Here is a 22,937-nt window from a genome sequence, read left to right as displayed (position 1 = left end):
ATGTAGACTTCCTCTTCCAGTTCGCCATTTAGAAAAGCATTCTTCACGTCAAGCTAAATGAGAGGCCAATCTAAGTTGGCTGCTAGTGACAAGAGGATTCTGATGATATTGAACTTCGCGACTGGAGCGAACTTCTCTTGGTAGTCGATGCCATAAGCCTGAGTGTACCCTTTTGCGACAAGGCGGGCTTTGTATCTCTCCACTGTGCCATCTGGATTATGTTTGATGGTGAAGAACCATCTACATCCAACAGTTCTCTTGCTTGGTGGTAGCTCGACGATATCCCACGTATCATTCTGTTCGAGGGCTTGGATCTCGGCATGACTCGCATCTCTCCACTCGGGACTTTGAAAGGCTTCCTCGATGGAGTTCGGCACTTTTCCTTCATCTAACTACGCCACATAGGCTTGGTAGCCCGTAGATAAGTTCCCATAGTACACGTAATCCTCCATCCTGTATTGACCACACGACCGAGCAGGTTTTCTCAACGCAATTGGTAAGTCCGGAGACGAGGTGTTACCTTGTTCAGTAGTGTCGTGGTTCAGGTTCGGAGAGACAACTAGTTCGCGAGTTTGTACCGGACTCTGGATGATCAGTTCGCATGGAGATGGTTCAGAGGCTTGTGAGCTGGGAGTTGGAGAAGGACTGGACGAGGTGGGATTATCTTGAACAGGTGAGGTCGGACTTTGGGGCGAGGTGATCGTGTTTTGGATAGGTGAGGAACTAGGTGGACTAAGAGGCGAGGTGAATTATGGGTTTATGATGAGCCAATTTAGGAAGTCATTTTCATTATTCTCCCCCTGACGAGCTAAATTGGCGAAGAAAGGACTGAACTCATGAAAAGATACATCCATGGAGACTATGAATTTTCGTGATCGGGGTTCATAGCATTTGTAGCCTTTCTGGGTTGCTGAATAGCCAAGGAAGATGCACTTGAGCGATTTTGGTTCAAGTTTACCTTGGTCATAAGAATGGGTGAAGACTGAACAGCCGAAAACTTTTGCAGGTAGAGTTGAGATGAGTCGAGAGTGAGGGTATGTCTCTAGAAGGACTTTGGATGAGATTTTGTAGCCAAGGACACGGGATGGCATTCTGTTTATGAGGTAGGTGGCTGTGAGGACTGCTTCTCCCAAAAAATGAGATGGAACGTTTGAGGAGAACATGATGGCTCGGACGACCTCGAGTATGAGTCGATTTTTCCTTTCGGCTACCCCATTTTGTTGCGGGGTTTGTACGCACGAGCTGGAATGAATTATGCCATGTGGTTTGAAGAAATTGCCGAGCTCAGAATTAAAGTAATCTCGAGCGTTGTCGGTGTGGACAATTTGGATGGAGGTTTCGAACTGTGTTTGGACCATTTTGTGAAAGGTTTTGACTAGGTTGGATGTTTCAGATTTTTGTTTCATCATGTATATCCAACTGAGTCTAGTGTGCTCGTCAACAAAGAGAAGAAACCATCGAACTCCAGTGATATTGAGAATTTTTTAGGGTCCCCATATATCACTGTGAATTGTGGCAAATGGGCGAGATAGTTTGTACAAGGTGGAGTGATATGAATTTCGAGTATGTTTAGCGAACTCACACATGTCACACTGAATGGAATTGATATTTTTATTGATAAACAAAGAAGGAAACAGTCTTTTGAGATACATGAAATTTGGATGTCCTAGTCTAAGGTGATTGAGCATGATCTCTTTATACTGGGGTGATTGTTGGGCGAGCTGACACATGGCGGGCTGATCTGGCTTGATGACATAGAGTTCGGTACTCAGCTCGGCATTACCAATCTGTCTCCCCGTGACCTGTTCCTGAAACACACATGAAATTTCATAAAAAAAATAGTTCGGCAATTAGCGTCTTTGTTGATCTTGTGCACATATAAGAGATTGCATTGTAGTTGGGGAACGAAGAACACCGATTCTAGTCTCATAGACTTCGTCAAGACCACGGTGCCAACACCAATGACTTGAGTTTTGGCTCCGTTGGCGATGGTGACTGATATGCTTCTATTACAAACAGAGTAAGTTGTGAATAGACTTCGATTACCAGTCATGTGATCAGAGGCACCGGTGTCGACAATCCATGCTGTGGGATTCTCTGAGCTTACATGAAGGGCTCTAGAAGAGTTACCTAGAGGACCAATGCCCGAGTGTTCTCCACTGAGTTGGACTTGTTGGATAAGCTTTTGGAGAATAGCGAGCTGATCGTTGCTGAAGGGATAATCCGAGGTCGAGGTCGAGGCAGCGGACGAAGTGGATACTAAGTTTCCGATTGAGTTCGGATCCTTAGTGTCTCGGGTTGACTTCGAGCTTGGTGGTTTCCCATGCAGCTTCCAGCAGGTTTCTCGGAGGTGTCCAGGTCGTCTGCAGTGATCGCAGTAGGGGCGAGGTTTGCGAGGTCTCTCTGTTGAGACGCGAGCTGCAAGTACTTCATCTCTATGCGTGGTAAGGGCGGACGAGTCTGAGGATGAGCCCGGAATTGAGCTCGATTGGATAACTCCGAGCATGAGTTTCCTCATGCTTTCCTCGTGTCTGACCGCAGAGAAGGCTTCACGGAGAGATGGTAGTGGTTTTATACTAAGTATCCGACCTCTGACCTCATCGAGGTCTTGGTTGAGACAGGATAATAGTTTAAACACACGTTTGGTCTCCATTATCCTGCGGTAGAGTTTTGAGTCTTCAGAGTATGTCCACTGGTGCTGTTCGTAGAGGTCGATCTTCTGCCATAGATGTGTGAGCGAGCTGAAGAGCTGAGTAACATTCATCTCCCCTTGACGTAGGTCGTGGAGAGTGTTCTCAGTCTCGACCAGTTCGGACACATCTTCTGAGTTAGAGAAGATTTCTCTAGCTGCTTGCCAGATTTCAGCTGCTATTGGGTAAATGAGGAAGGTTTCCCCGATTTCGGGATGCATGGAGTTTATGAGCCAGGACATCACCATGTTGTTTTCTGTCTTCCAACTCTTAAACGTCGGATCTTCAATTTTCGGAGATTTGGCCACGCCGGTGAGGTAGTCATCTTTACCTCGTCCCGATATGAACATGAGCACGGATTTAGACCACTGTAGGAAGTTGTGGCCATTAAGTTTGTGGCTCGTGATATGTTAAGAGAAGGATTCAGATTGAGACTGAGTGGGCGAGGTCTGTAAGAGTGTCGAAGTGGTGTTGAGGGCGGATGAGTTTTCGAAGGAGTTCATGATGATTGAATGTCTGGGCTCTGATACCATGTAGAATTGATAAAGAAAGAGAGAATCGGAAATGAGAGAGAGTGTTCCGAGACTTTGAATATTTCTTATATTTCATATGAAATTGTATCACCTATTTATACATATGGTAGATACATGAGTGCAGTCTAGATACATGTGAAGTAATAAAGACGTGTAATAAATATGCATAGTAAATAGAGAATAATAAATATTACACAGAGAACAAGACATAGAAAATAATATGAGAAATAAATGCGACACTTTCCCATGTGAAATGAATGCCAAGGGTGCGAGTTCCCAGAGGCACACTTGTCAGGAAGAGGGGCGAAGTGACAAGGACGAGGTGGAGTTTAGCTCGGACGAGGTGGCGAAGTGTCAAACGAATGGTATATTCTTTGAGGAAGAGTTAGGTAAGATTTTTAAATCCGGTGGGGTCTATTCGATAGATTAGAAGTATTGCATTGAATATATTCCAAAATCTAATACATTGTATGAATATATATATATATATATATACATATATATATACATTGATACATGTATATATATATATATATATATATATACATATATAATGGGTGGTATATCATAAGAAGAGACGCGAAGGAGAGATCAACTCTATTGGCTTCTCTTCTGAAAGTCATCTTTATGGCAATCAGAAGCAAATATTCTATAGTGTATTTGTATGGCCCATGAAATATATAAAAAATGATGAGCATCTGAAATGTGGCCCTTTTATATTAACTACTTGATGTCTTTCTTTTGTACCTTCTTCTAAATTATTATTTGATATCATCATCATCTACTTCATACCAATGCGCAAAAGTAGCAAAAGCTACATCTAAAGATAAATATCAAGTGGATACATGTTGAAATTGTCCAAAATACCTCGACAATATATATTGGCTATATATGCTCTTCAACATATAAAAATTACTTTCTTTTTCAAGTGTGCTGAAAATTATATTATGGCTACAAGTTTATCGGTTAGGCTAGATGATTTAATCAATCATTAAAAATAAAAATAAATAAGTAAAAATGGAACTTTACCTGAGTTTATATTCTTTTTTTTATATATAGTTTTTTTTTCCTTCTATAAACAAGTACTTATAGTTTCTTGCGCTCTTTAAAAAAAATGACATATTTATTGATATTTTAATTTTGCTAGGTATTCTTTGAACCAATTTTTTATAACTATTATTTGAATGTATCAATGTCAACCCTAATTAATGAGCAATTATTTATAAGGTGGGGGTATAATTCGCATTGTCATACTAAATGTGGTCCTTGCAAAAGCTAAGGTGTGTATTGTTATATCAATTGTCATCCACGAGCTCATGATAGGGCATTTAAACTAGTACGTACATATCAAATGCACGTGGTCACGCTCAGTCTGTAATCAGGACCATCTATATATATACGTATAATTTTTCTAGCCTATCTTAATAGAATGCCTTAAATTATTAAGTCATGTGGTCCATAAACAAAACAAAAAGAATTATCAATTTATTTGTATGATGAAGCATAATATTTCGTGATATATTCTTATCTAGCTAGCTGTTACTATATTATGTCTTTCTTTCTCATACACAAAAACATATGGTGTGACATGATCACTAGACCTTATTTTCACCCTTAAATATGATTGACAGAAGTTGGTATGCGATCAGATGGTTGGGGAGGATTTAGATTTTGGTCAACGAAGCGGTCAATATATCCCAACATCCCCCCAAAAAAATCGCATGCATGATTGGTTACAATCTTAAGTGTGACGATGATATGTTATTATTTTTTCTTATCGGAGGAATGTTTGTCTTTCCTGATCAATTGTTTTCGTGCGGTCCGAGATAAAAAAAAAACAAAAAAAAAAAAAAAATTGCATTGCAAACTACGCATTACTAAAATTTATCTTTTATCCATTTGCAATTGGGCTTACGAGTTACATCTTGGATCAGCTTACATTGATATCTCATATTTTTTTGGGAATTTTCCAAAACTAGGAGTTTGTTTTTCAGATTTCTATTTTCCTATAAATATCTCACAAAACTAATATAGGAATCCTCATTTGAATATGTGTCATATGTGTTATTACCGATTCGCCCCTATGTTATTATTTCCCTCTTTTTATTTTGGTAAATTGTCAAGAGTAGGACTAAACTAGGAGTCCTCTATTTTTTCCTAAATGTGCTAATACTATTATACCCCTTTTATATGAGATTTATATTATTTTTTTTTCATTTCAGGTCTCTCTCTCGTCCGTTCCCTCTTTCTCTCCAACTTTTTTTTTCATTTCAGGGGTCTCTTTCTCGTCTGTTCCCTCTTTCTCTCCCACACCCACCATTCAGTCTGCTAAGGTAACCGTCCCACCTTCCCTCTTCTTTCTCTCCCACTCCCCTCCTCCTAAACCGCTACCCATAACCTAAACCGTTAACCACCATTCCGTTTGCTAAGGTAACCCAGAACCTAAACCGTTACCCACCCTTCCGTCTGCTAAGGTAACCGTCCCACCTTCCCTCTTCTTTCTCTCCCACGCCCCTCCTCCTAAACCGCTACCCAGAACCCAACCGTGCTAAGGCCGATACCCAAAAACCCCTTTGCCTAAATCGCTACCCAGAACCCATACCCAAAAACCCCTTTGCCTAAAATATAATTTTCCCGATCGCAACCCATTTTTCCAAAATGTCTTCGTCTGGGAAGACCGATACCCAGAACCCAAAGTCATCAGTCCGTCGTTCAAGTCGATCGTCCCCCAACAAGACACCACCTTTACCAAAGAAGGGTGGAAATGTGTCGGCGAAATTGTACCTGTCAAAGAAGCGGAAATCGGCTCTATCGCCGAAGAAATCACCTGCCAAACGGGTGAAGCAAAGTGAGAAAATTGATGAAGATGCAGTTGAAATGGTAAGTTGAAGTTTGCATTAATACATAACAGAGAGATTTAGTTACAAAGGTGTAACTAAATGTCGAAAGATTTCAGACTGTAGTTGCATGTTTAATATTTATTGTCAAGTATTAGTTAGTTACCAAAGTAGTAGTGACGAAGATGTAACTAAATCTGGATAGAATGGTTTATTGTAGTTACATTTTACAGGCTTTAGTGAGACGTGTAGTTACAGTAAATGAATTTAGTGACAAGTTTTAGTCAAATCACACCATTGTTTAGTGACACTTATGTCTGTAGTTACATTCTTTAACAATTTGAAAATAAATTATTGCTTTAGTTCAATTTTTATGTGTGAAAGCTGTTATTTGGTAACAGGCTTTAGTGTAGTTACATTTTACAGTTGTAATGACAAGTTGTAGTTATATCACATCCCTGGTTTAGTTACATTAATGTCAGTAATTAAATGGTTTAAGAAGTTAAAATTTTAGTGAGAAGTTGTATTTATATCACACCCTGGTTTAGTAGAATTTCTGGATTATGGATAAGTTGTTATAAGAAGTTGGAAAAAAAAAAAGAATTGCTTCAATTTCTTTGTGTTTGATCACAAGCTTTATTTAGACGTGTAGTTACATTTTACAGTTGTAGTGACAAGTTGTAGTTATATCACATCCCTGGTTTAGTTACATTTATGTCAGTAGTTACATGGTTTAAGTAGTCAAAATTTCAATGAGAAGTTGTATTTATATCACACCCTGGTTTAGTGGAATTTTTGAATTCTGGATAAGTTGTTTTAAGAAGTTGAAAAGAAAACAAAAAGAATTACTTCAGTTTCTTTGTTTTTGATATGCTGTTTGATCACATGCTTTATTTAGACGTGTAGTTACATTTTACAGTTGTAGTGACAAGTTGTAGTTATATCACATCCCTGATTTAGTTACATTTATGTCACTAGTTACATGGTTTAAGTAGTCGAAAATAAATAATTGCTTAAGTTTTGTGTTTCGTGATGAATTGTAATTGTTTGTCTGATTTTTTTTTCTGTTCAGTCATGGCAACGTTATGTCAGCGAGGACCAGATGGGCGAATACAACTTCAACTTCCATGGGAATGTGGATAACTTTGCCAAGAACTGTGTAATGACACAGTATCAAATAGATTTGTTCAAGGAATCTTGTTTTGGACGCTTTCTGTCTCTGCCAATAATCACCCGGTCTTCGAAACTAATTAGCAATCTGATGTTGAGGACCGGGTACTACGAAGGACAACCTCAATCGGCCGACAAGCTACTTATCGAGCTTGGCGGAACTCCTAGGGAGTTCACGAAGCAGCATTACGCAGATATAATGGGGTAGAAGTTGGCCGAGTATTACAACTGCAAGGAGATGGAGTACACTGACGTAATTGAAAAAGGCCTCTTCGACGAGACTTTCCAAAAAGGGGCACTTGCCTCAAGAGGAAATATCTCCGCTTTCATTGAGCCGAGCAAGGAATGGGGCGACGTAAAGCGCTTCCTACTTCTCCATTTCTTATACAACGTGATTCTCTCTGGCCAACCGGCCAGTCCATTGCCGACTTCGTCATACATAAAGATGGTAGATGATCCCGACGCATTCAACAACTTCCCATGGGGCAACGTAGCGTGGGACTACTTCATGTCTAGAGTGAGGTCATTCGTGACGAAGGCAAAGACGAAGCGATGGACAAAGTCGAAGCCACATCTCCCTGGTTTCTTACATCCTCTGTAGGTCTGGGCGTACGAATGTATCCCGAGACTTCAAGAGCGAGGTTTCTGCGCGGTCTTCAATGCTTCTGTGGATCCCTTGTTGTTGAAGTGGTCCTCGAACTCCAAAGTGATCGAGGGGGGTATCCAAAGAATTGGGCTCGATGATGTCGAATTCAGAGATCTTGGCAGCGAGAAGGCTGGTGATGAGGAGCCCGAGTCCTCCAAACCTTCGCGAGATTTTGTTTTGCCGCCTGCCTCGAAGAAAACCAAGTCGGGTGACACAAAAACCGAGGTACGTAATTCGAAAGTAAATTTTAGTGACATGTTCAGACGGTAATGACATTGTTGGAAATATTCGTGACATGTTGAGTGAGAGATTTTACAACTGATTTTTCAGGAGCGATTGACCAACCTAGAGAATGAGGTCGGTTATCTGCGAGTAGAGCTGGAGGAGATCCGAAAACACATAGGTTCGCTTGCGCAGGACCTAAAGCATGTGTTGGAGGATCTTGACATGCGCTCGGCAAAGAAGGCGGCGAAGGACAAGATTTTGGAGGAGGTAGCAGAGAAAGAATATGAGGAGAGGAGGAGCAGAGAACATGCTGAGAGAGAAAATCAACCATGGTGATGGAGGGCGACAAGCAGGTGAAAGTGAAGCCTATGAGAAGGAAAAAGAGAAAGAGAAAGAAGAAGAAGAAGAAGAGAGAAAGAAAGTTGACAAAGAAGAAGAAGAAAAGAATGAGGAGAACGAGACCCCCGCCGGTGACAAAGACTCTCTCACCGGTGAGAAACAGGTTGTCAATGGTGATGAAGAGGCTGTCATCGGTGAGAAAAATGCTGTCAGTAGTGACCCAACCGATGTCACTACCGATAAAGAAGAAGATACATGAAAGGAGAAAGATGGAGATGGGAAGAAAAAGAAAAAAGAAGACCGGGATTGCAAAGAAGAAGAAAAAAGGATGACGATGCCGACGATGATGACGATGACGGAGATGAGGCTAAGCAGGCAAAGCAAAGAAGCGTAGACTCTGCTGTTGGAGATGCGGTTGAAGATGATGCAGAAGAAGAAGAAGCGCATCCCATCCCAGCAGCTGTCGGCGGATGTACTGATGCCGCATCTCCAACCGAACCAGCCTCATCGTCATAAATCCAACTGGATTCGAATTCGTCTGTGTCTTCGGGCATTGACGCGGATGGTGAGAATTCAGATTCCTGCACATAAGTCACCCATAGCCAGACTTCTTACTCTCAAGAGCAGCGGTGCTTCGAGACTTACATGTCTAGTGCGTATAAGTCGTCAAAAACATCTCGGAGTGAAGGAGCCTCGAAGATAATAAACATTCCAGACTCTCCGGTAAAATACTTAATTATGCAATAATATAGGGAATAATATATAGAGATTTACATCGCATGCCTATAGTGACGTCTAAGAGGTTTAGTGACATGTTTAGTCTGTAGTGACATAATTCGGCTTTAGTGACATATTATGAATCTAGTGACCTAAGTCTGCCTTAGTGACATGTTCTGCATTTAGTGACATACATCTACGTTAGTGACATGTTAGAACATTAGTGACATCTTTCTTGTTTAGTGACATGTACTTTAGTTATTGACATGTTTATGTGTTTGTGACATTCGCTGTATGGAAAATTTAATCTTACAGGTGAAGAACAGGGTTATGAGAAGTCCACAACCATACACTCCTACAGTGCCGAAGGTCTACGCTAAATTCACCACCGGAGTAAGGAAGCCGGCAAAGCATCCACTCTCGGAGCCTAAGGCAGCGCCTTCGGATGTTGATGTGGAGGACATGGCAACGTGGTTGAAAAAAGGGTTGAAGAGGTAAGATATACATCATCATTTTTGTATAATTTAACTACTGGATTGCTGCTACAATATATGACTACGTAAAAAAAAGGTCCAAACATGATGCTGGGTATGCCGCCATCCACGAGAAGCTGCACATGAGGTTCAATTATCGGGTGTTTGACACACGTTCGAAGACTTGGTTCTACCAGCTCTGGACCCCGGTTAAGTGGTTGTCTGGTGATGTAAGTGCATGTTTTTACGTAAATATTAGTGAATTGACATGTATATGTAAAAATTAGTGACATGTAAATATGTTGTTTCAGCACTTGGATGTGACCTTCTATTACCTCCGAAAGAAGGGTTTGGGTTATCGTGAATCCATTCACGGCCATGCACACGTTTTTCAGCGTCCGGCTTGGTATGGTTCATGCAGAATGGAATAAACATGAGGACATAGACACTTACGACTGGACCAGGAAATGCGGTGTAATAATTACGATTGTTTCACCGAAACGCAACAAAGATGCATTGCTGCCCTAGGTCAAGGCTCAGATAGTTTACATTCCAGTGAACGTCAACAACAACCATTGGATCTTAGTCGTAGTTTCCGTCCCCGGAAAAACCCTCACCGTTTATGACTCACTACGTGTGACACAGAGTACGTGCATCCGTTGATCGCACAAATGGCTGAACTGATCCCTGTCATCATGTGCAAATGAGTGTACGATGGTCGTTCTAAAGTGTATCCCAGCTCCACACCATTCCAAGTCATTCATGCGGGTTACATGCCACAACAACTGCACGGATAATTTTTCGAAACATAAACAATTCAAAATTTTGACTTAAATACTAACATGTGTGTTTGCAGTGGTGATTGTGGCATATTTGCCCTTAAAACAGCAGAATTTCTTGCACACGGCTTGCCTCTGACTGAATTGCATCAAGAAGATATGACAATGTATAGGAAAAAACTGTGTATGGAACTTTTCAGGCATGGTGCAATCAAAGTTGCGAACAATTACGAGTCCGAGGTTGATGAATGAGTATCGGTGACTAGTAAAATGGAGTTGGATTTGTTTGTCTTCTTTCATTTTGGTTTTCTTCTTTTATTTGGGGGTCCAACTTATGAGAACATATGGAGTTGTATTGGTTTTCTTCTATCGTCTTTTAGAACATGTTGTTACTAGTACTTACTAGAAAACGTCAGTAGTTACATCAGGATTGATTATAACATGTCACTAGTTACAAGGGGATTGATTATAACATGTCACTAGTTACAAGGGGATTGATTATAACATGTCACTAGTTACATCTGGATTGATTATAACAAGTCACTAGATACATCTGGATTGATTCTAATATGTCACTAATTACAGGAAAGTGGTGACATCAACATGTCACTAATGACAACTTCAACTTGAACATGGCACTAATTAGACAAAGACGTAGTGACATCACTATGTCACTAATTACACATAAATACAGCTTATAAAAAAGCATTCATTACAGATAGGTAATGAAAAACAGTTACGTACATATTCATGAGATATTGAGAATATCGGGCTTATCGCCAAACAATTCTCGCGAAATGGTAGAGTTTGGAACAAAAATTATCTCTCTCGTAGTTGATACTTTCAGAAGAGCTCCGGTGGCTTTCAAATTAGTCTCCCAGTTATGGCCTAGCAATTCTCGAAGCACGGTTTCCCCAATTAAAATTGCCCTCCTACTCGAACGGTTAACCACTAAATCTGTTAAGCCTTCGTTGTTGTGGTCGGGATTTTTGGGGGAAGTTAATGGTGGAATGAGAGATTTTTCTTTAGGTTCCATTCTTGGAGTAAGATATTTTTTTGTTTGTTTTGTTTTCTTTGGTTTTCTTCTTCTTTCATTTTTGAAGTTAGTACCCAACCACCAAATCCGAGATATTAAATTCCACCAACTCCATCTACTTGGATTAAATGTCAACAATAGACTTAAATTTCACTTAATTTATTCCACCTACCAACTTAAATGTAGGCAGCGGAACAACTTGTCACTATATGTTCTCATGTCACTACTCGTGTTACAAACACGTTATCATGGCTACAAACATGTCACTACAAACATGTCACCATGAAAAAACGCCTCGCAAACAAGTAACTAAACATCATTAAACATGAATCTACAAAAAGGAGATACTAATTTACTGCTCGATTAGGTAAAAGAATAGAAGAACTGTGGACGATATCCACGTTATTCCCGAAAAATGTGCTCTTTTTGATGTTTAGAATTATAAAAAAGAGCACATTATTCGTGAATGACGTATATATCGTAATATTCGTGAATGGTCAAATTTGTATTGTTCTTCACTACTTCGCTTTATATATGAGTAAGAGAACCTGGGTCAATTAATTTTTTTGGGTAGTTGGCACACTAGAGGTTGGAATTCAACAAATACATGTCATTTACTATAAGATTTTGTTGGTAGGACGACGGCTTTAATGCAACATTTAAATATCTAATATTGTATACGAAATATGTTGGAATTGATATAGGGTTAAGAAAAGATTTAACGCTTCGAGCAAGCGGCGGAATTTAAAAATTTTCTTTTAAACAAGTATAACGATTTTACTAACCTAGACAAAGAGCAAGCACATGATTATATTTAAATTAAAACTATTAAAGATTATTACTCGTTTACTAACTTTTGTGAAGCTTGAACGTTGAGAAGCCTTAGGAAGGTTGAAACGTTCGTCTCCCCACGCAGCTTGTCTTTCTTCATTCTTCGGGAAACTCGAGCAACCGCGAAAGTTTCTATCACATGAATCACTCGAAAAAGAAAGGAATTAGTGTGTGGGCACTTTTAAACACGATGACTCAAGTACAAGTCTAAGAGTCGAAGAGCTAAAACACTAGGTCAAATGTGGACCTAGGTGCCAAAACAAAAACGAAAAGAGAGTTCTAGAGAGAGAAAGAGGGGCGGCCACAATGTCTAGAGAGAGAAGCTCTCAATCTCTAACTTATGTGGGATGAATAAAATGAGAGGAATGAAGGCTCTATTTATAGGAGAGGAATTACCTTCAACAAGGTAGTTTCCTCTTCTATAGAATATCACATATTCATGAGCAAATATTCCTTATTTCCTTCTCTCATTTGGACGTGAAAGGTAAGCCTTCTAGAAGCAAAATTGTTTCCTTTTTTGCTTGCCTTCTCTTTGCCTTGGCCGATCCCCACTTTCCTCATAGAGGAAATTTGTTTCCTCTTTTTCTTTTGGAAAGTATCTTCATACATCAATGAACAAAATAATTCCCCTTTCTTTGCTATGTTGGACGGCCATATAGGGCTTCTAGAAGGTGTTTCTAGATTTTTTTTCTCCACTTGTTCATGACAACATAAGAAAGGCCCATTAAGAATTTTCAAGTAAAATTCCATGAAATGAAATTAATCCTCAAGGCCCAAAATCTTATCATGGCCGAGTGTTAATATGTCATCATATGACAATGTCAAAAAATTTATCGACATTCATTTCATCCTATGTCCAAAAAGACAAAATTACCCTTTAGACAATTTTCGTAAAACTTGTCTCGTTCTTGTTTTGACTTAGCTTCTAGTTTAACTATTCCTACTCGATATGATTTATGACAGTGACCTCATGGATCCAAATGAACAAAGCTTGAGCTAACATACTTGGACTCAAAAGTTAACAAACTTTTTCCAAGTTTAGCTTAATGTCAACTGACTCTACTAAAGAGTTAACACTGAGAATCTCTCGGTTCAAATGAATTTATTTTCTACTCAAGAATTCAACTAAATTGTGATGAGTAGATCCACTGAATATTATCTATGTTTACCCTTCATGAATATTATCAGCTAGTAGGGATTTACAAAATTACCGTTTTACCATTCTATATGTTATTTCCTCAACTCCTTTGTCGCTTGTGAATAAGTTAGAAACAATGTATTGACGAGGAGATAACAAGTCACATTGATTCATCCAAAAGATTCATGACTCAATTTGGACATTGGCCAGTTCATTTATTCACATTCCAAGGAACAAAGCATGAGGTGATATACATTGCAGTTTAGCAATCTTGTACATGAATTCCATATCTATGAGAGCTTCACAAAGTTACTCATGACATCTTCATAACTTAGTACTTCACCAATAGGTCATGTTCGGAATCACATAGTGAATCCGAACTCTGACTTTCTCAAATGAGAATATGTAAGCTATGAAATTACATGTCTCATTTCAGGATTGAGGTAAGCATGATGCAATTCATACGTAGTGACTTCGAGACATAAGAGGTTAAATGGTTTGTTCAATTCTGTCTCTAGAAGTGCAATGGTCAATTCGGTACCTTCGGAAGATACCTAGAAGAACTAGAGTCTCCAACTCTCAATGTCCCATAACCAAACATCATAGATTCTCCTAACAATCGTACTGGGATCAATAGTCATTTGATCCTTAGATTGCGAATATATCGTTTTAAGCAAACCATGAAGAGTTTGTTCATGCAAATCTACATTTGTCTCTTCATGTCTTGTTAGGTTTGTTTAAGGACTATAGACTATAGATTATCATAAAGCTTCAAACAGACAAGGAAGAATGAATGAACGTTTCAACTTTTATTAATAAATAAGCAGTTACAAGCAAGAGTCTTCGTGAGACTTTATTACATCAAATGTACATAAATAGACACTACTACTCTTCTTGTGGGCACCATTGACATCAAACTCCCACTTGACTCAAAGAAGATGTGAGTAGTCTTTCATGCCTAATGTTTCCCGATGTTGGTCGAAGACCTTGTTCGCTAGGGCCTTGGTGAATGGATCTGTCACGTTGTTCACCGTTGAGATCTTCTTCACCACCACGTCTCCGCGCTGCACGATCTCTCGAATCAAATGGTATTTCCTCTCAATATGATTAGAGCGCTTATGGCTTCGAGGTTCCTTTGAGTTAGCGACAGCCCTACTGTTATCACAATAAAGGGTCATGGGCTCGTCGACGTTTGGAACGACTTCCAAGTAATGAAGGGATTTTCTAAGCCATACAGCCTCCTTGGATACTTCACAAGCAGCCACATATTCTGCTTCCATTGTGGAGTCAGCAATGCAAGATTGCTTAATACTCCTCCACACAACAGCTCCACCATTAAGGATGAACATAGATCCCGAAGTGGATTTCCTGAAATCCTTATCTGCTTGAAAATCGGAGTCGGTATATCCCGTCATAGTCAGGTCAGTACCTTAATATGTAAGCATCAAGTTCCTAGTTCTTCGAAGATACTTAAGAACATGTTTAACATCAATCCAGTGCTTGGGTCCAGGGTTGGATTTAAAATGGCTAACTACGCCAACTACGAAGCAGATTTCAAGTCTAGTGCAAAGCATAGCATACATGAGACTTCCTACGGCTGAGGCGTAAGGAATTTTTCTCATGTCTTCAATCTCTTTTGCAGTCTTGGGAGACTGGTCCTTAAAGAGTGAGACTCCATGCCTAAAGGGTGTTTGGTCCTTCTTGGATTCTTGCATCGAGAAACGATCCATCACCTTATCAATATAAGATGCTTGAGAGAGCGACAGAGTCCGGTTCTTTCGATCTCGAAAGATTTGGATCCCTAGAATATACGCGGCTTCTCCTAGATCTTTCATATCGAATTGAATTGCTAGCCAGGCCTTAACCTCTGATAACTTACCCACATCATTACCTTTGAGTAATATATCATCGACATATAGTACCAGAAGCACAGCTTTGCCTTCGTGTATTAACTTGTAAACACACGGCTCATCTATTGACTTCTCAAAGCCGAATCACTCCACAGTTTCATCGAATCTAATATTCCATGACCTAGATGCTTGCTTTAATCCATAAATGGATTTTAGCAACTCACAAACTTTGGTCTCTTGACCTTCTTCCACGAAACCGTCTGGTTAAGCCATATAAATGCGCTCGTCAAGATTGCCATTCAAGAAAGGCAGTCTTGACATCTATTTTCCAGATCTCATAGTCGAGAGCTGCAGCCATGGATAGAAGTATGCGGATGGATTTAAGCATTGCGAATGGCAAGAAGGTTTCTTCATAGTCAATCCATTCCTTTTGGGTATAACCCTTAGCCACAAGTCGTGCTTTGAACGTCTCGACGTTCCCATCCGGACCCATTTTCTTCATGTATATCCACTTACACCCTATGGGTTTAATCCCTTCAGGAAGGTCTACTAGTTTCCATAATTTTTTGACATACATCGAGTGCATTTCAACTTTCATGGCGTCAAGAAAAAGGTTTGATTCAGAACAAGCCATCGCTTGGCTATAGGAAACAGAATCATCCATGTCAGAGACGGCTACGAGAGTGTCTCCATAAGACATTTACCTAACAAGCTTTTGAGTAGCCCTCCCACTACGTCGAAGTACTAGTTGACGAGGTTCTGATGAGTTAGATTGTGTTTCAGTTGGGGTAAGAACAGTTCTTACAGATGAGGTAGAAGCTTTCTCACCCAACTTTTCTTCAAGCACAATCTTGCTTCTAGGTTTTACATCTTTCATAAAGTCCTCCTCAAGGAAACGAGCATTCGTGCTAACGAAAGTCTTATCGTCCTCGGGACTATAGAAAGTGAAATCTTTGGTTTCCTTTGGATATCCAACGAACAGACACCATTCTGACCTATTAGCCGACTTGCTACTCTTTTGCCTTAGCACGTGTGCAGGGCAACCCCAAATTTTGATGCGGCCAAGATTACTTTACGGCCAGTCCATCGTTCATAAGGAGTACCAGGAACCGTTTTAGACGGAACTTGGTTCAGAATGTATGCAGCTGTTTCGAGGGCATATCTCCAAAAAGGAAAGAGGGAGTGATGAGTAACTCATCATTGATCTAACCATCTCCATAAGAGTTCGGTTTCTTCTCTATGAAACTCCGTTTTATTGAGGTGTGCCAGGTGCGGTAAGCTGAGAAGCAATACCTTCTTCTTTAAGAAAGTCATCGAACTCTCCAGACATATACTCACCTCCTCGATCAGATCAGAGAGTTTTGATATGTTTGCCAGTTTTCTTTTCCACTAAAGCCCTAAAGACCTTAAATACGTTAAAGGTCTCGGATTTGTGTTTGAGCAAATAGACAAAACCGTATCTTGAGTAATCATCAGTGAAGGTAACGAAGTATTCGTATCCTCCACGTTCCTGTTGACTGAGCGGACCACATACATCAGAATGTACTAGTTCCAGTAACTCAGTGGCTTTTTGACCTTTATCGGAGAAAGGTCGCTTATTCATTTTTCCTTCTATGCAAGATTCACAAGTAGGTAGTGAACCTATTACAGAGGCTTGGAGTAGACCGTCCCTCACAAGTCTCTTAATCTTGTCTAGACTGATATGACCAAGTCTTAAGTGGCAGATATATGTTGAGTTTGTTAGATCGGAAGGATCAGAAAGTTTGATCCTTTTTGGCTCCCTAACTAGATCTATATCTAATTCAGTGTCTAAAAGAGGAGGTTGAGGATAAATATAAAAAAGACCATTATTCATACATGCATCAGTGACAAAAGAATTTGAAAAAGAAATATGAATTCCATTCTTTATAAACTTTAAACAATAATCTTGTTCAAAAAGTTGAGCAACAGATATTAGGTTTTTCCTGAAGGAAGGAACATAATAAACATTATTCAAATTTAAAGTGCGGTCTTCAAAAGACAGCGTCACGGATCCCACAGCCTTCGCAGACACTACGCTCCCATCACCCCACTTGAAGCAGAAGTCACCATCCTCTAAACTTTTGATTTTCCTAAAACCAGTCAAGGAGCAGCAAATATGGTTAGTAGCAGCGTAGTCAATAATCCACGATGATACATTATCAGCTATTAAGCAAGCTTCGGTAACAAGTACAATATCTTTTTCCTTAGTTTTGAGGTAGGCATGACAGTTCCTACGCCAGTGACTAGGCTCATTGCAGTGGTGGCACTTGTCATTAGACTTGTCCACCTTAGGAGCCTTTGGCGTCTTCTTCTTCTTCTTCTTTTGAACCTTAGGTTGGTTCTTCTTCTCGGCCTTGCGAGGTCTCTTCTTAGATCCAGAGGCGGAGGCAGTAGCATGTACCTCTCATTGAGTCCTTTTTTTCTTAGTGAGTCCCTCAGCGGTGTGAAGCTCCTTCATAAGCTCGGTAACTGTGTACTCTAGCTTGTTCATGGAGTAGTTCAGCTTGAAGGTATCAAAAGACTCGAGGAGAGTTTCCAAGATCATGTCTATTTTAGTCTCCCCATCAATCTCAGATCAAAGGATCTCCATTTCGTTTAGATAGCTAATGATCAGCATCATATGATCTCTAACGGGAGTTCCAGCCTTCATGCGACAGTTCATAAACTGTCGGACCGCTTGTTGTCTTGCTTGACGTCATTGCCCTCCAAACATCTCATGGAGATTGTAGAGCATATCGGCGGCAGTCTTGATGTCACGATGTTGTTGTTGCAACACATTGTCCATAGATGCCAAAATATAGCACCTCGCAATCTCATCGGATCGAAGCCAAGCCGCCAAGGCGTTTTTCTCCTCTTGTGTCGAATCTTCATTTGTTTGGGGAGGACAAGAGGTGGTGAGAACCCATTTGTGCTTGTCAACAGTAAGGACTATGTCGAGGTTACGTTTCCAGTCGATGTAATTTTCACCTTCGAGTTTATTTGAGGAAAGAATGGTTGAGATAGCAGGGCGTTCAAAGGTGTGTAATGTGAATAGTCTCTGAAGTTGCTCGCTAGACGCGGCCTTTGAGACGTAGGGGGTTGACTATCGAAAATTTGACCTCCCTTATTCACTTTCTTTCGGGGGTTGCCCTGTTCGTTGTCGGGTTCGTCTCGACGGCGGGAGCTTTGGTTATTGCTCCTGCGACCATCAACTAAGACAATCTTAACAAATTCGACGTTGTGGGCTACAACTCACAACCAAATGTGACAAGCTTAACAAAAATATATAACACACATAATTCCACACGTTCGTTAAAATATCAAAGTAATAAAAAATAGTGTGCACTAAAAACATCAATGAATTTTCATTACCTTTGAGTATGAGTGCCATCTTTCTGTAAAAAATCACATTAGTGCTGTGTATTCTTTTTTTTATAACGGTAAGTTTCTCATATATTGTGCTCATAATCTCATATTCAGGATCTTAATTTATTACAAACTAAAAAAACAGCATAATGTTCACCGTCTAAAAAAAAAATCATTTTTGTCTATCCAGAATCTTATTTTATTGGGATTTAGACACTGTTATCCTATTCTTTTTAGCGGTACACATGTAATAAAATTATATATAAATGTGAAAGTGACAAATAGTATTTATAAGAACGTCGTTTAGGTTCAGCTCGCCGTGTCTTCTAACTTTGTCGTTTGTAACCTGTCAAGGAATGTTACAAAAATGATTGCGGTGAGCGTGGATCGAACACGCGACCTTCAGATCTTCAGTCTGACGCTCTCCCAACTGAGCTATCCCCGCCTGTTGACATGTACGAACCATATCATTTTAACTAGCCTTTTCAAGGACAACTACAACGCTATAGAAAAACAATAAATGGAAAATCACTTCTGTACGTATATATTGTTGCGTTCGCCTGCAACTTTTCAGTATCCTTTCACTGATACGCAATGTCTTCAGAAAGAAAAAAAAATTAATGGGATTTTAATATGTTTCAGAATCAGCCCCTATCGTCCTCTGATACTTCCATGACATAAAACTAATACAAGCTGCTGATATAAACACACACAAAAAGGAAAAAAGTTCCGCGAAGTACAATTTTTTTTTATAACACCTCTGCTGTGTAAGCTAAACCTACTCGAAAACACTAATGAGTTATACAATAAGCGGAGGCAGTGAAGAATGGACTAGTGGTTGAGCCAGTAGTTGCGAAGCTGGGACATGTGGAGCAAGATTTCGTCGCGGCCCTGATTGGTGACGCTGCTAGTCATGATCCACGGTGGAGCTGCGTCGAAGAAGCCTCGCACGAGCTCTTGGAAATCGTTCACGTTCTCCTCTGCCCTCTTGCCTCCGTTCTTCTTCTTCTTCCGCCGATCGCACTTTGTGAACACCAACGTCATCGGTATCTGATACCAACCCCCGCAAAAAAAAAAAAAACTCTAGTCACACAACGCTCGTATGTTCTACGTTTCATTTTTCCCTCAATTTTTCTTAGCTCATCAAAGCTTTATTCTCCATCGAAGTAGAGGGGGGTTTTGATTTGCACTCTCCTCAATGAATCGTTATAGCCGGAAAAAAAAAAGAGTGTACCTGATTCTGGCCAAGCCAGCTGGCGTATTCGAGGTCGATTTTCTTTGCGGGGATGCTGGCGTCGATCAGAAGGAAGACGGAGACCAGCGTTGACCTGTTGATGAAGTAGTCTTTCGTAAACTTTGCCCAATCCATCCGATTCACATGCGGAGCTGAAGCGTATCTGTTTTACTCATCACTCCAAAATTAAATTACATTGAAAAAAAAAAAATTAATCTTTGCAGCAGAATATATTGAAAATCTAATCTTTTTCGTACCCATATCCGGGCAAATCCACCAAGTACCACTTGTCGTTGATCCGGAAGTGATTGATGCACTGGGTCTTGCCTGCAAAGAACATATAAACAGTCAGACACAAGGAGGTCATCGTCATCATGAGCGAGCAAGAAGGGACACGTGGCAGAGTGAGTGACCGGGCTTCTTGGAGGTCAGGGCGAGGCGTTTCCGGCGGACGAGGGAGTTGAGGAGGGAGGATTTTCCGACGTTGGAGCGGCCGACGAGGGCGAACTCCGGGAGGCCGTCGGCGGGGCAGTCGTCGGGGCTGACGCTGCTCTTCACGAACTCGGCCTGAGCCACCTGGGCGTCCCTCGCGTACCGGCTCAGAACGATGTTCGACCCCTTCAGAACCCTCACGCTTCCCACGCCGCCGCTCACGTCCGTCTCCGGCGGCACGAACAGCCGCTCCAGCTGGCTCACCACCGGCGGCTCGAACGCCTCCGCCTCCGCCTCCGCGGGCTCCGCCGCGGTCGAGAGAGTGGCGCGGGGTTTCGTTGGGGTTTTGGTGCGGAGAGAGTTGGGCTTTGAGAGAATTGAGAAATGGGATCGGAAGGAGAGTGGTGTTTGGGCGATGAGGGATATGGGGCTTCTCGGTAACCGAAGGAGCGCCATTTCTTTTTTCTTCCCTTTTAATTGTTCTGTTCTGTCTACTTTCGGAGAGCTACTGGCGATGAACGAAACGATATCTAAAGATGAACGTATATTTTCATTTGTTCCCTCTTTTCTTTTCTTTTTCTCATTTTAAGGCCAAATCTTATAAATACCCACTTAGAAGGGCTATTTTGCTAACTAGCTCAATCAACTTACTAATATTAAGAGAATAGCCAAAGTTTCATTTAATTAAAGAAGTAGCTCATATTTTGTATACTACCTATCTCTGACACATTTTCAAGCTGCCTAGGGGGACTTATCCGCTCAGAGATTCCACAACACGTCCCCTCATAGTCATAAGTAACGTCTCAGGCTCATGTGGTTATTTTGAGTGGCCTCCTCAGTGATTTCAATTTATGTACACTGATGTTGAGAGTGGCGAGGTACAATCAGCAGACTGCTTTCGTGTATGGATCAATGCTGCTATCATCAACGATACAAAGAAAATTTTTCATCATGCAAAGTCGAAATTGAGCTGACGTTTCAGACTTACCTTTTGCAGGTCACGAGTTTTTGCAAAGGAAAAAAATGCTAAGGGCTATCAATCAGGTTGGTCGGGAAAAGACGATATCTAGGTTTGAATCGGAAGAGTTTAATGTTATAGTTTCATATAATTTGTTAACTTTTACGTTCCTGAATTACCTTGTTTTAAGTTTTGCAGAAAATATCTTATCGCAACAAGAAAAATCAGAAGCAAAAGACGGCAGTCAACCGACAAAGGTCGATGTCTTTCGCTCATCATCGTTGGCTGAACGTAACTTGTAACTTCAATAATTTTTATTATAATATTCACTAATTATTAACACGTTATATATATATATATATATATATATATATATATATATATATATATAAATAGTTGCAGATAAGGCAAGATGGTAGCTTGGGCTCCACACTGGACTCGTGAACACACTTTCACCAGCACACGAACGGTGCCTGGATGACAAAGGCTGCAAAAGTCGCACATGTAAGTTGTATTTTTACATTCATTTATATTAATTACTTATTCTTGTTTATGTACTTATCTTGTAACTGTTTACTTTCACATGTGTAAAGGATCAGATCACCGCACAAATTAACGATATGAAACGACACGTGACAGAGTAAGGTGTGGAGTTGAACATCGATGATGTGGAGGAGGTAGCAATGAACATCGTTCTCGGGGAACTACGAGACTAGGAAACCGGGATAGGTCCCTTATTCCCTATGGCAGATTTGCTCTCCACCACAGCTCGTGTTCATATCGACTCTAGTTCATCATCATATAGCCACCCATTCAAGTCAGAGATCCACGACTTTCAGGCTCAGTACATGCCCAACATGTCACAATCCATGACTTCTAATACGTGGTCAAGGATCTCACCACATCCGTGAGACCGAATCCACTCTAAACTGAGCCAGCCACTACATTCGTGAGAGCACAAAGACGACCTGATCAGACTACGCCAGTAACTGCGGGGGCTCAGGCACAACCTCAGACTACGCCAGCATCCGCAGAAGCATAATCGACTCTTTTATAATAATGGTTGTGGTACAAAATAATAAACAAAACAAAGTCTTTGACTGATATATTTTTTTTTAAGATTATTGTTATCAGTCGAGATAGTTGTTAGACACATATATGAATTGTAAGAACAGATATCCCAAACACATGACATGCCACAAGATACGTTGGTCACAAAACACTAAAATAATAACGAAAAAGAATCATAATTTTTTGTGTAACCAATGTCATTGGATATTGAGAAATTGTCTCATTTGTCACAAATTTCATAACATTTTCTCACTTTCTACCAAAAGATTAATTTGGCCCAAAATGCCACCATTTATGTCAAGAATGTTGACATCTATTTTTGTCTTTCACTATTAGATGTCAACATTGTTGACATAGATGACGTATTTTGGGCCAAATTAGTCTTTTGGTAGAAAGTGGGAAAATGTTATGAAATTGGTGACAAATGAGACAATTTCTCTTGGATATTTTATGAATAGTAAAAAAGGAAAGATATTTATTTGAGAAATTGCCTAATTTGCCACCAAGTTCATAACATTTTCCCATTTTCCATCAAAATGCTAATTTTTCCCAAAATGCCACCATCTAGATGTCAACTGTTGACATCTAGATGGTGGCATTTTGGGAAAAATT

General features: G+C 40.3%; 2 protein-coding genes and 1 non-coding gene across 3 annotated transcripts in view; 1 reads left to right on the top strand and 2 right to left on the bottom strand.

The window, feature by feature from the left end:
• YUC6 (Flavin-binding monooxygenase family protein) overlaps positions 1-22,937 on the top strand; it is a 54,575-nt gene that overhangs the window by 3,465 nt on the left and 28,173 nt on the right. The gene's annotated exons all lie outside the window — the stretch shown is intronic.
• On the bottom strand, positions 19,003-19,075 carry TRNAF-GAA (transfer RNA phenylalanine (anticodon GAA)). Its single transcript has one exon. It is a non-coding gene; the product is annotated as a tRNA-Phe (tRNA).
• Positions 19,186-20,854, bottom strand: LOC149390865 (P-loop containing nucleoside triphosphate hydrolases superfamily protein). Its single transcript, XM_089618897.1, has 4 exons — positions 20,278-20,854; positions 20,122-20,191; positions 19,865-20,027; positions 19,186-19,680 (listed from the first exon to the last, which is right to left on the bottom strand). Exons 1-4 carry the CDS (start codon positions 20,750-20,752, stop codon positions 19,462-19,464), a joined length of 927 nt encoding a protein of 308 aa, XP_089475023.1. The 5' UTR covers positions 20,753-20,854; the 3' UTR covers positions 19,186-19,461.

The sequence above is a fragment of the Urtica dioica genome, chromosome 7 (assembly GCF_054948205.1).
Source record: "Urtica dioica subsp. dioica isolate 48M chromosome 7, U.dioica_male_clone48M_v1_H2, whole genome shotgun sequence".
Lineage (NCBI taxonomy): Eukaryota > Viridiplantae > Streptophyta > Magnoliopsida > Rosales > Urticaceae > Urtica > Urtica dioica.
Note: the sequence above shows the minus strand (reverse complement) of the source record. Positions and strands in the feature narration are given on the sequence as shown.

Excerpts from the sequence above, each read along its gene's own strand:
- LOC149390865 (XM_089618897.1), bottom strand. The coding sequence starts at position 20,752 with ATGGCGCTCCTTCGGTTACCGAGAAGCCCCATATCCCTCATCGCCCAA. Across the intron at positions 20,192-20,277 it reads CCTGACCTCCAAGAAGCCCG|GCAAGACCCAGTGCATCAAT; the intron begins GTCACTCACTCT and ends TGTTCTTTGCAG. Across the intron at positions 20,028-20,121 it reads GTGGATTTGCCCGGATATGG|ATACGCTTCAGCTCCGCATG; the intron begins GTACGAAAAAGA and ends TGAGTAAAACAG.